The following is a 13,101-nucleotide window of genomic DNA, read 5'->3' as shown; positions in this document are numbered from 1 at the left end:
CTTATATTCTGGAAACCAAAGATGACATTTCAAGAGCTATTGGGAAAATATGGCTAATAACATTAAATAGTACAGTATTTAATATATTCCCTTAGAATTTGGGAGTGAGAAGATAACTCTCAGTATAGTCATTTATATTATCAAGTACATTAGAGGACCTGGCTGTCTCAGAAAAGCAGAGAAGAAAGAAAAGTGGAGAAGAAGGAAAAGGTTGGGACTGTAGAGTTTAGCTTAGTTGGCGACTGCCTGTACAAGCAGGAAGGCTTAGTGTGGATCCCCAGCACCCACATAAAAGCCAGGTGGCTTTTGCCTTGAAACCCTAGTACTTAGGGAAGGGGACAGAGAGAAGCAGATCCTGGAAGCTCTTTAACTAACCAGTCTAGCTAGTCTGGACTCCAGGTTCAGTGAGAGACATGACTGGACTGACTCTGCCATCAGCCTACAGCAAGGCGTAGTATGGGGAGCCTGCACCCCCTGGAGTTTCCACCTGTCTATCCCACCTGCAGCCCCCACACTGAGTTACTCTGTTCCTTCCTGTCCCCACTCTCATTATTCCTAGTGTAAAGATCATTAAACTAATATGTAATCCTACCTCCCTTTTCTTCATAAGTCCCCCTCTCTTGTTTCTATTTTGATTTGCCTCCATTCTGCATACTCATCTGCTGTAAGGAAAAGATGATGCCCTTGCATATAAATATGTTATCAAATGTAAACAGGAAAAACAGTGGACATTTGATAATTAAGCTATATCAAGAATAAAGAATTAAGAATAATTTAAGAATAAAGACATTAGATCAGTAGAACAGACTAGAACTATATTGCCTGGTATGGACATTGACAACCACATGTGCCAATTGAGCATTGGAAATGTGACTAGCCTGGATTAAAGTCTGTTTGAAGTAAAGGACACACTATAATTTATTAGAGAGGGGGCTCTGTGGATAAGAAGCAGCTGCCCTGCAATCATGAGGACCCATGTTCTGGTCTCTGTGCCCATATAACACACCAGAACCCCCTACAAACACCTATAACCTCAGCTTTAGGGGAGACAGGCAGGCAGATAACTGGGTTTGCTGGTGTCATCATAGCCAAGGCTCCAGGCTGAGGTTCTGGGAGTATGTGACTACTTGCTTGGTAAGCGTCGTAATTTCTCTGCCACTTGCCTTTCTCATCTTTCTTATTTTGTTTTTAACTATCATCACTTTTCTTTTTCTGAAAAAAGCTTGATTTAAGATTGTTTTAGAAGATTGTGATTTCTATAGTGGTATGACTTTCAGGATAGGTGAGCCTTAGACTAAGTAGCTTGAGATTGACTCGCAGCACAAATCATCCATCTGGAATGCTCTAGCTAGTCAAATTGTAGTAAGCATTCTTATGTAAACTTCTTCAAGTTTAAGATTGAAGTGGGTCTGGGACGGTCATAGTACACATGAAAACACCAAAAGGAGACTGCACAAAATTCAGAAAGAAGGCGAAACACAAGGGAACTCTAACACAGAATCCTTTCTAAGACTGCCGGTTTCCACTCGGATGTTTCTGTATCATGAATACTCTTGAGATTTTATGGAGATAGGGGCCTGGAAATTTTGGTGTGTGACTAGAATAGAAAGGAAGGAATAGATTTTCAGTAGGAATTATCACTGAAACAGCAGTTTAATATAATATGTTAATTATACCTTGGTTTTATGGTTAAAAAGGTGTTTTCATATGCTGTGTTATACTAGTACCATACTAGTAAACTGGTAATATATATTTTTTTCTACAGCCATTATTCAAAAACCAAGGAATAGTAATTAACTTTGCTGAAGTCACTAGTTGATAGTATTAAAATTGACATCTTATGAATTGATTCTAAAATCCCAAGGTATTTTTTAATTTTATTTTATTATATTTATTTACTCATTTATTTGTATCATGCATACATGTGATGGATGGAGATCAGAGAATAGTTTGTGAAAGTCACTGCTCTCCTCCATGGACTCTTAGGATCAAACTCTGGTTAAGTTTTATAGCAAGTGGCTTTAGCCACTGTGCCCACCCCCACCCTGAGATATTTTTCTATTTTAGATAATTTTATATACCAAAATTTATAACTTTTACAAGTAAAGGAAGTCTCAGGAGCAGTTTTATTGGTTCTTTAGCCTTATAGCCCAAGTCTCTTCTGCTTGTATATAGTAAGGGCTGTGCCTGAGAACTTAGAACCCTACTGTTTGAATTCTAGCTTTGCAAAAGACTTTCTTAGAGTGGCTTCAGTACTCAAGGTCTATGATTTTGTTTTTCATTTTAAAATGTATTTCCTCCCCCTTCCCCCATTGGTGCACAGACACATTCAGGCATCAGTCTTCTTCCACTGTGGTGCCTGGGTTCTAAGTCAGGTGGTCAGACCTGTGTCCCAAGAGGTCTTCCCCTCTGAACCCTCTTGCCAGCCCTCTGCTGTGGCTTTGAGTGAAGTCATATAGTGACAGGGTTACAAACTAAACATCCCTGAGCCAAATGTTTTAAAATCTAAGTCTTTGAGTGTCCAGATGAAGCTAGATGAGCTACAGATTTGAGAATTTTGGATTACAGCTCTTGCAGTAGTCTATACGGGCACTCCAAACCCTGACGTCAGAGACTCCCCTGAACTGAGCCTCCACGTTGAGTTATTCTCTGAGACATGATTTCTGATAACGTCTTTTTTTACATCTCTGTCTTCAGGAGCCTCCAGAAGATGATGCAAACATAATTGAGAAGATCCTGGCATCCAAGACTGTCCAGGAGGTCGGCAGCTCCTGTTTAATGTTTCTCTGTCACTAACAGACACTGCCTCCTAGTAGAAAAACTAACTGTTCATCCTTAGCTACAATGGGAGCTTGTCCTTGTGAAGGATTTTAGGACACTAAGTTCTTAAATGTCTTAAGTGATAGTTTTCTCCATTAAGACCCTAACAGAGGTATTTTTATCCCTTCGTTGTAGCCCAAAAGAAGTCATCAGGGGCCAAGAAGAGGCAGATGAGGAATCCTGACAGGAAGCTTTGGGGGCTTTTTTTAGATGCGTTGGGATGTCTTAGGACTCCCCAAGAGGAAGTTCTATGACTGAGGCAGTGTATGGTGCCAAGTCAGATGCAGGCTATCTTTCCTTCAGTGTAGGCTTATTGTTATTACCATTTGGAGAGAGCATCAGTGGAAGCCAGCAAGACATGAACTTAAGTCCCTTTTGCACCAGGCTGTGGTCCGTAAGTTTCTGAGGCTTGGGCCAGCCTGAACTGAAAGCCTTTTCCACGTGGACAGTGAAAAGATGCCAGGAAAGGCCCCTTTTCCTACCCTTTATTCTATTGGGTCTTTGGAAAATCTAGAGTTAAGATTAGCGGTTAGCTAGTAAGAAAAGACTTGGGAATTCCTCCCAGAAGTCCCTCCTATTGAGGCATAGGTATTGGTTGGTTTACCTGTTTTGTTTTGGCCTGTGTAAGTGACCTTCCTGAGATATGGGCTGATAACTGCTTACTGTTGGTTACAGGTTCACCCAGGAGAACCTCCATTCGACCTAGAGCTTTTCTACGTTAAGTATAGAAATTTGTACGTCTGTTTGATATGCTACATGTATTTGAATTTTATATGAATAAAACTTCCTTTCCCATGACACTTCAGTATCTTCTATATTTTCAGAAACTGGCCCCTAAGGCGTGACCTTGACTGAGTCAAATTCACCTTAGGCAATGTTACTCATTTTGGGTTTATATAGAATCCCCTGGGAGGCGTTAAACTGCTGCAGAAAGCCTTGTTCCAGCCAAGACCAGTTGATTCTAGTCAGAGTGTCCCTGAGGACTGAAGTGTTTTTAAGGCTTACCTGGGCATTTCTCATGTGCACCCAGGGTGAACATGCTGTTCAGTGATGTATATTTTTCCCTCTTCCCTCTCCTTTCTGCTACCTGCCTACTTTCACTAATAGTTCACCCCATAAATCTACCCCTTTGTTCTGAGTCAGTTTCGGTGGAACTTGCAGAGAAATTAGTGATTAGAAATTAATCCTCTATTAATTTCTCTAAAAACAAGGCCTTTCTAAGCAGTGTCCAGCAGTGTCACTCATAGCTGCTGCTTCTGTGTATAAAGTATGGCCGTCCTTTTTAGTGAAACCTTAATGATATTTTGCTGTTTGTCTCACAATTAATTGTATGTCTTTGGATAGTTCCTATTTACATTGTAAATGGGCCACAATGGAAGAGCTGGAAAAGGATCCCCGCATCGCACAGAAGATCAAACGATTTAGGAACAAACAGGCCCAGATGAAGCACATTTTTACCGAGGTGAAGCAATGTACATTAACTCATTTCACTGCTGCTTTTCTTTCTGCATTAAATACCTAGGTTGACTTTCTGAGTTCAACTAAAGTACTATGTAACTCTGCTGGTCGAGTGTGATATGGGTGCTGATTGAACACATCCACTTATTCACTAAACTTTCTGAACTGACAGCTCATAACCTTGCACAGTAAATAGCGTGAGAACAGTATACGTACAGCTGTAGGCTCTCCTCCAACAACAGACATTCAGAAACAAAAAGCTATAAATGTTAGAAAAATTAAATAATTAAGCTTGAGAATTTCAAAATACAAGAAAAGATGAGTGAGTTTGAGTGTTAAATCTGTTGGTTCAAATGCAGTCACCAGCATGCTAATAAAGACTATCTATTGGCTTGAAAAAAAAATCTGTTGGTTCAGTAGACACAACAAAACAAGCATCTTAGTAAATAGAAAGTAGAGGTATAGTTTATGTATGCATTTTCCCTAATTACGTACATGTGCATACTTGCACAGCATACATTCTTGTTCAGCAGAGGAATCTTCCTATTTACACATGCATATAAGTTAAGTGCCTGCACAGATATATGCCAAACAGCTTTAATAAGAAAAGTCCCAGACTTGAAATGGAAGAAGCAGACAAATATGCAGGGAATTCAGAAAGAGGGAAATGTTGGTCATTGAGCATACTAAAATGTTTGGCCTCCATAGAAACCAAAAGAAGTGCAAATAAAATTGAAATCTTCCAGTTTTTATTTCTTAGATGCATGAAGGTTTTAAAGTCATTTAAGCCATTACTGCTAAGAGCATAGGGCAGGAACAATGGCTTGTCCTGGCTGTGAGCGTGAGTAGGTCTGACCCATCAGATGTCTCAAATCTGCATGTGTCCTTTCTCCCAGAAAATCTGGTTCTGTCATGTGTCTTAAAGAAAACATCAAGTCTTTGTACAAAGAATTGGCTATTTTAAAAGTTGCTTATACTGGTGAAAAATTAAGAGCAAATACAATGTTGGATAACTGCCATTTACTAAGTTACATATCCTATAGTATGCCATAGCATACATTTAATAATAATACTAAAGAAAATTATTGGTGATTGGAAATATGCTTAGTGTTAAAAGTGCTGTTGGTTAAAAATAAGAAAACAAGAACAAACACAGGCTCCAGCAGTACATGGCACAGTTCATACTAGAGTGCACGAGAAAAGAAACATCAGAATACAATACATAGGAAATGTCCTGAATAAATACATAAATATCATATCATTTTTCTCTGGTCAGAATTCTAACACTATGTTCTTTTTTATGTGTAGTGTGTGGTTTTATACAAATAACTTTTGAAGGATCGAGACAATAAAAATTATTTTTAAAATATAGTCTTTAGATCATAAGAGGGCACTCAGGTGCCATCAGTCATTGTAAACTGCTCATCCATTTACCCAGCTGTGGCTCACAGTGTGGTCCTTTTCTGCTCCTGATAAGTTGCTTCAGCTTTGACTCCTTCTGATGTTCTGATGTTCTCAGTTAGTGCTAACGGTGTAGCTCACTGCTGTGGCACTTGTCTAGGATATCTAAGGCCCTGGCTTCAGTCACACACACACCTTCCAATAGAATTACAGTTTGGCCAGACTCTGTGGTGGTTAAGTTTTTGAGAATTGTTTTTTTAATAACATGTCCCCTCTGAGATAGAGAGTTGGGGGAAGGATGGTGATGACTAAATGAGGACTGTTGTGAACAGTTGTATATTATATTCTGTGTTTCTTGGAACATTATTTCACACCTCTATTTTAGCAAGTATTTGCAGTGTAGTAACTTGTTTACATGTTTGGTTGTTCTATTTCAAGCACTTTGAGGCAGACAGAGCCTGTGTCTTTCTTATTTATCACTGGAGTTAGGCATGGGTCAGTGTTCTATACACCAGTTCCTTGCTTCAGACTCTTTAGGGTAGGTAAGTAGGTACGTAGGTAGATAGATTGATAGATTGATTGATAGATAGATAGATAGATAGATAGATAGATAGATAGATAGATAGATAGATCAATCAAGTTTAAATTTAGTGGTACAGTCCTCTGTCTTTCTGTTGCAGTGCCATGGGAGTGATTTTTCCTTGGTGTCAGACAGAGGAAAGTGTGTTGTGTGTGCCTTAGAATAATACAATAAGAGTTTGAACTGGTAGGAAAGAATGCTAGGAATTGAACTTGGGTCAGTCTTCCAGAGGGAAGATCAGCTTAGCCATGGAGCCATCTCTAGTTCCAGGAATAGACTTTTGAAAGATTGGAGTACATCATAGAAGTAAGGATGAGTGGTAGTGGAAAGGGTCTTGTAACCATTGGGCATTTGTATTAGCAACTTGGATAAATGATAAATAATATTCTTGTGATATGAACAGTATTTGAATTTTGGGTTAATTATCTTCATGCTCATTATTTCAAACCATGACACACACACACACACACACACACACACACACACACACGAGTAGCAGACATAGTCTTTGCCCAGCATCTCTCCCCTTGTTCAGATATACAGCACTAGTAGAACCTTTCCTTCTGTAAGGATTAAATGAAAGCACTTTGCAGAACTTGGGGTGCATATTCACTACTTTTAAATGTGACCAAATCTATCCTTCTTTGAAAGCAGAATATGCATTAATGTGTGAATGAATTCAAAGTATAGATCCCAGTTGATTTTAACAAAATAAAACGTGTAACTACCACATAAATGAGGAAATAGAACTTTATCAGTGTTGCAAAAAGGAAATTATCATTCCAAATCACTAAGGGAACAGTGAGCTGTAAGACAGAGGGATCCCCTTAGCCTGGCTTTTCCATATTGTTATAGAAGGCCTTACTTGGCCACGATTCAGACCATATAATGGTTTGGATCCTTTAAATTTAGTCATGAAAAGCAGAATTTGAGGACAGTCTTTCAGAAATGTCTGTGAGATGACTTATTCTCAAGCACAGCTCTTTGGTCTGTTTTCTGGAAAGAGTCCAGAGTAGGGGCCACTTAAAAGTGACACACTGGTTACTAGAGTTGAGGGAAGAAAACTGCACATCTTAACTCTACTCTGTTTACCTCAGCCTGATGAAGACTTGTTCAATCCAGATTATATAGAAATTGATCGTATCTTAGAGGTGGCCCACACCAAGGATGCAGAAACAGGGGAGGTAGGTGTGTTGCCATTTGCCTTTCATAAAGCACGTTGCTTCTTTCCACACATTATGTGTCTTGTCAACAAATGGTCTGTTTTAATGGCATTCATGTGTTCTCATGCAGGATGGGTTCTCAGGGGCTGACAAAGAATGGTTGACTACTTCACCAAGTCTCTTGTATTTTCCCACCAGGAAGTAACACATTACCTGGTAAAATGGTGCTCCCTACCATATGAAGAAAGCACCTGGGAGCTGGAAGAAGATGTGGATCCTGCAAAAGTGAAAGAATTTGAATCTCTACAAATTCTCCCTGAAGTTAAGCACGTGGTAATATATCAGCATGTCTGTCTAATACCTCTTACAACATAAAAATTTGAAATTAGTAATAATTATGTGTATTTGACTGGGTTCCTAAGTGGCTTCTGAAGTATCTTACCTTTGGTGCTCCCTCCCCTTGACAAACTTCATCTGCACCTGCACAGTACTTACTCTGATCTGTTTTAACATGTGTAACATGTAAAGGTTGGGCGTGGCCTTAGAATTCTTGGTGTGCACCTGTCCCTTGCTACCAGTAACATGGAATGCAGAGATGGGAGTAGCTCCCTATTTTGAATCTCTTACTCCTTCCATGATCTTTTTTTTCCTTGTTGTTAACACACATACACCCCCTCCCCCCATCAACTAGAATATTCTTAAGGTGAGTGGTCCTTCATGGATCCCTGGAACCTCAAAGAGCAGGCATAGAGTTTTAAGATAGGCTTCTTGTTGGCTCTTCTGATTCTGGGTCATTTGTACATGAAGTATCAACAGTTAAAAGGAGGCAGAATTGGAGTCAGAGCCTTGTTAGGATAGAACTGTCCTGAAAAGATCAGTTGTTAAAAAGAAAGTGAGTGTAGACTTTAGTGATCTGGTTTTGGTATTTTGTTTTATCACCATTTTTATATAAAAATAGCCAGTTATTTAATCTTGCATTATTGGTTGGACTGGGAAGGCTTGATTAAGCGTAGCTCCCTTCAGTGTTTGGTTCTGGTGTTATGGCAAATAAGAATGCATAGAAACATCTGAAGACACAGGCTGATTAGAAACTCACACAGCTCACACTGTTATCTGTATGGTTCCTGTATGTGTTCTTGTCTGCTTTTAACTTGCCAGTCCTTTACTAAGCCTCCATTAAAGGCTCAAAACAAAACAAAAAACAATGTACAGTTCCTGACCCAGGAACCCAAACTTCTAGAAAGAGCATATGTATACAGAGAAAAACAGCACCAGCCAGTTGTGATGAGACGCATAATTGATAGACAAACCACTGTAGGAACAGAGAGGTCCGTTCTGAGGCTGGTTTAACCATCTACAAATTATCAGAATTCCAGTCTGTTCTCTCAGACAGACCCCATGTGGATTCTTCAACCTGGCTGTGTCTTTGGCAGGAAAAGGGTTCTCAGGTGTCAGGTGACTCGCTCCCTTTTGCTGATTTGCAGCTGGGAGGTTTCCACAGTCTTTCTCTCAGTGAGCAGCAGCAACCTTTTACACTACTCCCTTTTTCCTAGCTTTTTTGTTCTCACTGAAATGTACATTTTGAAATTTTATCTCAAAAATTCTAAACTGAAATGGTGGCTAAAAATGTGCTGCGATAACATTCACCTCTCCCATGTGAAAGTGCTTAGTCTCACACAGCAGAAGTAGTCTGTAGTGAGTTGTCACATCTGGAAGGTCGTGGATAGCTTATAGTAAACTTCAGGTATACATGACAGAATGGAAGGTGTTTTTCAGATACTACATGCAAAATGGCTCAGCTTTATAATAGCATGTGTTAGGTATAAACCCATTATAGTAATTCAAAGTAAAGACTAAAATTGCTATATAGAAAAAAATTGAAGATCTAGTATCCTCATTTCTAAATGATAGCTAAGGGTTTAAGGTCTTAAAATGTCACTTCAGACACCTAATTTGTTTATAAGCTAAAAAGTTGTGCCTATGTGTAAATAAGAAATAAGAAACCTATAGGAAAGCTCAGTATATAAGGATTTAAATAGTCTTCCTGTAAGTAAGCACTGTCATCGTCCTGAAATTCCAATAGTAATTTTAAAAAGCCAAGTCTAAACTTATGTAGAATATAAGGTACAGTCACAGAGCCATTTCTTGTGTATATGTGCACACAGAATATCTTCCTCTGTTGGTTTTCACATTATTTACTTGTTTATTTACATATTTAGTTGTTCCAGGAAGAGAGGGGGGTTGTAACGGGGAGCTTAACACTTGGCTAAACTGGCTGACCAATCTCCAAAGATCCACCCATCTCTGCCCTACCTCTCCACACTGCATTATAGATTACGTGGCCATGCCTAGCTTTTTGTGGGTTACTAGATGCCCAAATTCAGGTGTTCAAGTCTACATGGCAAGTACTTCACTCATTAAGTCATCTCTACTACCTTAGCAAAGACAACTTTGAATAGTAATTCCCCATCAGATACATAGCTTCTGTATGTATTATATAAAAAGAATGCTTTTATTGCAGTGGTAGACAAATATTGAAAAATATAGATACAGCTCCATGGTTGTCTTGAAACTTAATAAGGGGCTGGAGAGAAGGTTAAGAGCTTGTATTGCTCTTAGAGAACCCAGGTTCATTTGTCAGGCAGTTCACAGTTACCTGGAACTGCCCCTACAGTAGATCTGACGCCCGCTTCTGGACCCTCGGCATTGCATTTCCTCATGTGCACAAACCAACACAGAATAGATATACAAACACACTTTTTAAAATAATAAGTCTTTTTTTAAGACTTTATATATAATAATCTGGCCTCATTAGTTTTCGTGACTGTGTTTTAGAAACTGGTATTTCATATGGCAAAATAAAAGAGTAAGGATCCCTGTATTTTGTTTAAGGGGAATTAAAGAATTTGTAATTTGATTATAAAGGATTTTTTTCTTAATGTGATAACTTTAGTTACTAATCAAAGGGTCATTTTACACATTGTCCCTTACTAAGCTGATACAGTAAACACAAACAAAAAGCAAAAAAGTGAAATTCTATTAGAGAAATCATGAAATTCAACTAATCGTAGCTTGTTGGGAAATTGAGAGGTAGATGAGAACAGCGTCCGGGAGCCTAGCAACACTGTCTGACACTAGATATGAATGGGTCTGCTATCTGTAAACTTATAGGAGTATTCATAATCTGGTAAAGTTTAGAGAATGTAGCACCATTAAGAAAAGAATGCCAGGGCCAATAAGTGGGAGAGGGTAGGGTGGTAAGCAGGGGGAGGGTGGAGGCAACAGGGGTTTGTTCTTGTTGTTTTTTGGGTTTTGTATTTTGTTTTTTGTGTTTTGTTTTTTTGGAGGGGAAACTGGGAAAGGAGAAATCATAAGGCATGTAAATAAAGAAGATATGTAATAAAAAAAGGTAACAACAGCTGGGCAGTGGTGGCGCATGCCTTTAATCCCAGCACTTGGGAGGCAGAGGCAGGCAGATTTCTGAGTTTGAGGCCAGCCTGGTCTACAGAGTGAGTTCCAGGACAGCCAGAGCTACACAGAGAAACCCTGTCTCAAAAAAAAAAAAAAAAAAAAAAAAAAAAAAGTAACAACAATCATTCTGGAAATCAGTCTAGCAGTTCCTCCGGAAATTGGACCTATCACTACCTAAGGACCCAGCTCTACCACTCCTGAGCATACACCCAGAAGATGCTCCAACATGTAATGAGGACACATGCTCCACTATGTTCATAGCAGCCATATTTATAATAGTCAGAAACTGGAAACAACCCAGATGGCCCTCAACAGAAGAATGGATACAGAAAATGTACATTTACACAGTAAAGTACTACTCAGCTATTAAAAACAATGACTTCATGAAATTTGCAGGCAAATGGATGGATCTAGAAAATATCCTGAGTGAGGTAACTCAAGTCACAGAAGAACACACATGGTATGCACTCACTGATGAGTAAATATTAGCCCAAAAGTTAGGAATACCCCAGATAACAATTCACAGACCATATGAAGCTCAAGAAGAAGGAAGACCAAAGTGTGGATGCTTCAGTGCTTCTTAGAAGGGGGAACAAATTACTCACAGGAGAAAATACGGAGACAAATTGTGGAGCAGAGACTGAAGGAAAGGCCATCCCAAGACTGCCCCACCTGGGGATTTATCCCATATACAGTTGCCAAACCCGGACGCTGTTGCGGATGCCGGGGAAGTGCTTGCTGACAGGAGCCTGATATAGCTGTCTCCCGAGAGGCTCTGCCAGAGCCTAACAAATACAGAGGTGGATACTCACAGCCAACCATTGTACTGTGCTCAGGGTCCCCGATGGAGGAATTGGAGAAGGGACTGAAGGAACTGAGGGGGTTTGCAGCCCCATGGGGGGAGCAAGTGTCAACAGGCCATACCCCCCTGGAGCTCCCAAGGTCTGGACCACCAACCAAAGAATACACGTAGAGGAACCCATGGCTCTGGCTGCATATGTGGTAGGGGATGTCCTTGTTGAGCATCAGTGGGAGGAGCCGGCCCTTGGGTCTAAGGGAGTTAGATGCCCCAGTGTAGGGGAATGCCAAGACGGGAAGGCAGGAGTAGGTGGGTGGGTGGGGGAGCATCCTCTTAGAGGCAGAGAGAGAGGGGGTTTCCAGGTGGGAGACCTAGAAAGGGGATAACATTTGAAATGTAAATAAAGAACATATCCAATAAAAGAAAAAAGAAAAGAAAAACTGCAATTTTGATCTGTCCTTAGAACAGCATTTGGGATTGGCTTATCTTGCCCATGGTTTTCTGTGTTATGTTAAACACCTTTCTGTGCACTTTGCTCTCTGTTCCCTCCCTAGGAACGACCTGCCTCTGACGCGTGGCAGAAACTGGAGACATCTCGTGAGTATAAGAACAGTAACCGACTGCGGGAGTACCAGCTCGAGGGGATGAACTGGCTTCTTTTCAACTGGTACAACAGGTGAGGGACCTGAGCCAGCTGGTGCTCACACACGGCAGCTGTCTTGTTGCCTTGACCTGAGGTACCCTGAGGCTTAGAACAGTGGCAGAGCAGCACTGCCCCAATCTGGAATCATTCCCATACAACAAAAGGAGAAATGAGTAGAGGGCACTGGCTGATCCAAAGGATAGCAACTAAGGTCTGAGGGTGGGCACTGGCTGGGCTTCAGGGTCTTGATACAGGGTCTAATGTGGTCAAGTAGCCTGAAATTCAGTACGTCTACTAAGAAAGCCTTAAACTCCCCACCCTTCTTCCTCCCAAGTGCTAGAATTACAGCTTTGTGCCAGTACACATCTTAAGTCATTACACCCACCGCTCCTCAACTTAAAGTCTGTGAACGAGAAGAGATCTAGATTCTAGACTCATTCCAGTATTGGTTTTGGCTTAATAGATTACTGGATTTTTGCAGTAACACTTAGCTGTAAGTTACTTCTCTTCTGGTTCTTACTGGAATCTAAAGGAGCCAGATGAAATCTGGAAAGCATAAGTTGAGATTTTCCTATGATTTGCTGTTGTGTCCCATTCAGTTACTTTTAAATTAATGCATTGTAATGCAAAACACACTTAAAAGAGATTCAAGTGGCCAGTGTGGCCCAGAGCATAACTTACCCAGATGAACCAGGTCTTGGGTCTGAACAGTGAGGGAGTAAGACCAGATGTGGTATCTCATCTTCCAGGACCACCACTCTTGTTT

The 13,101-nt window shown here is 40.3% G+C and overlaps 1 protein-coding gene across 4 annotated transcripts in view; it reads left to right on the top strand.

Moving 5' to 3' along the window:
• Chd6 (chromodomain helicase DNA binding protein 6) overlaps positions 1 to 13,101 on the top strand; it is a 171,361-nt gene that overhangs the window by 80,034 nt on the left and 78,226 nt on the right. For 3 of the 4 annotated variants that reach the window (XM_031372625.1, XM_031372623.1, XM_031372626.1), the window contains 6 exons: positions 2,698 to 2,760; positions 3,496 to 3,554; positions 4,165 to 4,282; positions 7,357 to 7,443; positions 7,621 to 7,755; positions 12,247 to 12,368. In XM_031372625.1, the coding sequence (XP_031228485.1) occupies positions 2,698 to 2,760; positions 3,496 to 3,554; positions 4,165 to 4,282; positions 7,357 to 7,443; positions 7,621 to 7,755; positions 12,247 to 12,368 (584 nt within the window). The remainder of the gene's footprint in view (positions 1 to 2,697; positions 2,761 to 3,495; positions 3,555 to 4,164; positions 4,283 to 7,356; positions 7,444 to 7,620; positions 7,756 to 12,246; positions 12,369 to 13,101) is intronic. The other variant, XM_031372624.1, reaches the window with a different exon arrangement.

This window comes from Mastomys coucha, unplaced genomic scaffold (genome assembly GCF_008632895.1).
Source record: "Mastomys coucha isolate ucsf_1 unplaced genomic scaffold, UCSF_Mcou_1 pScaffold15, whole genome shotgun sequence".
NCBI classification, from domain to species: domain Eukaryota; kingdom Metazoa; phylum Chordata; class Mammalia; order Rodentia; family Muridae; genus Mastomys; species Mastomys coucha.
Note: the sequence above shows the minus strand (reverse complement) of the source record. Positions and strands in the feature narration are given on the sequence as shown.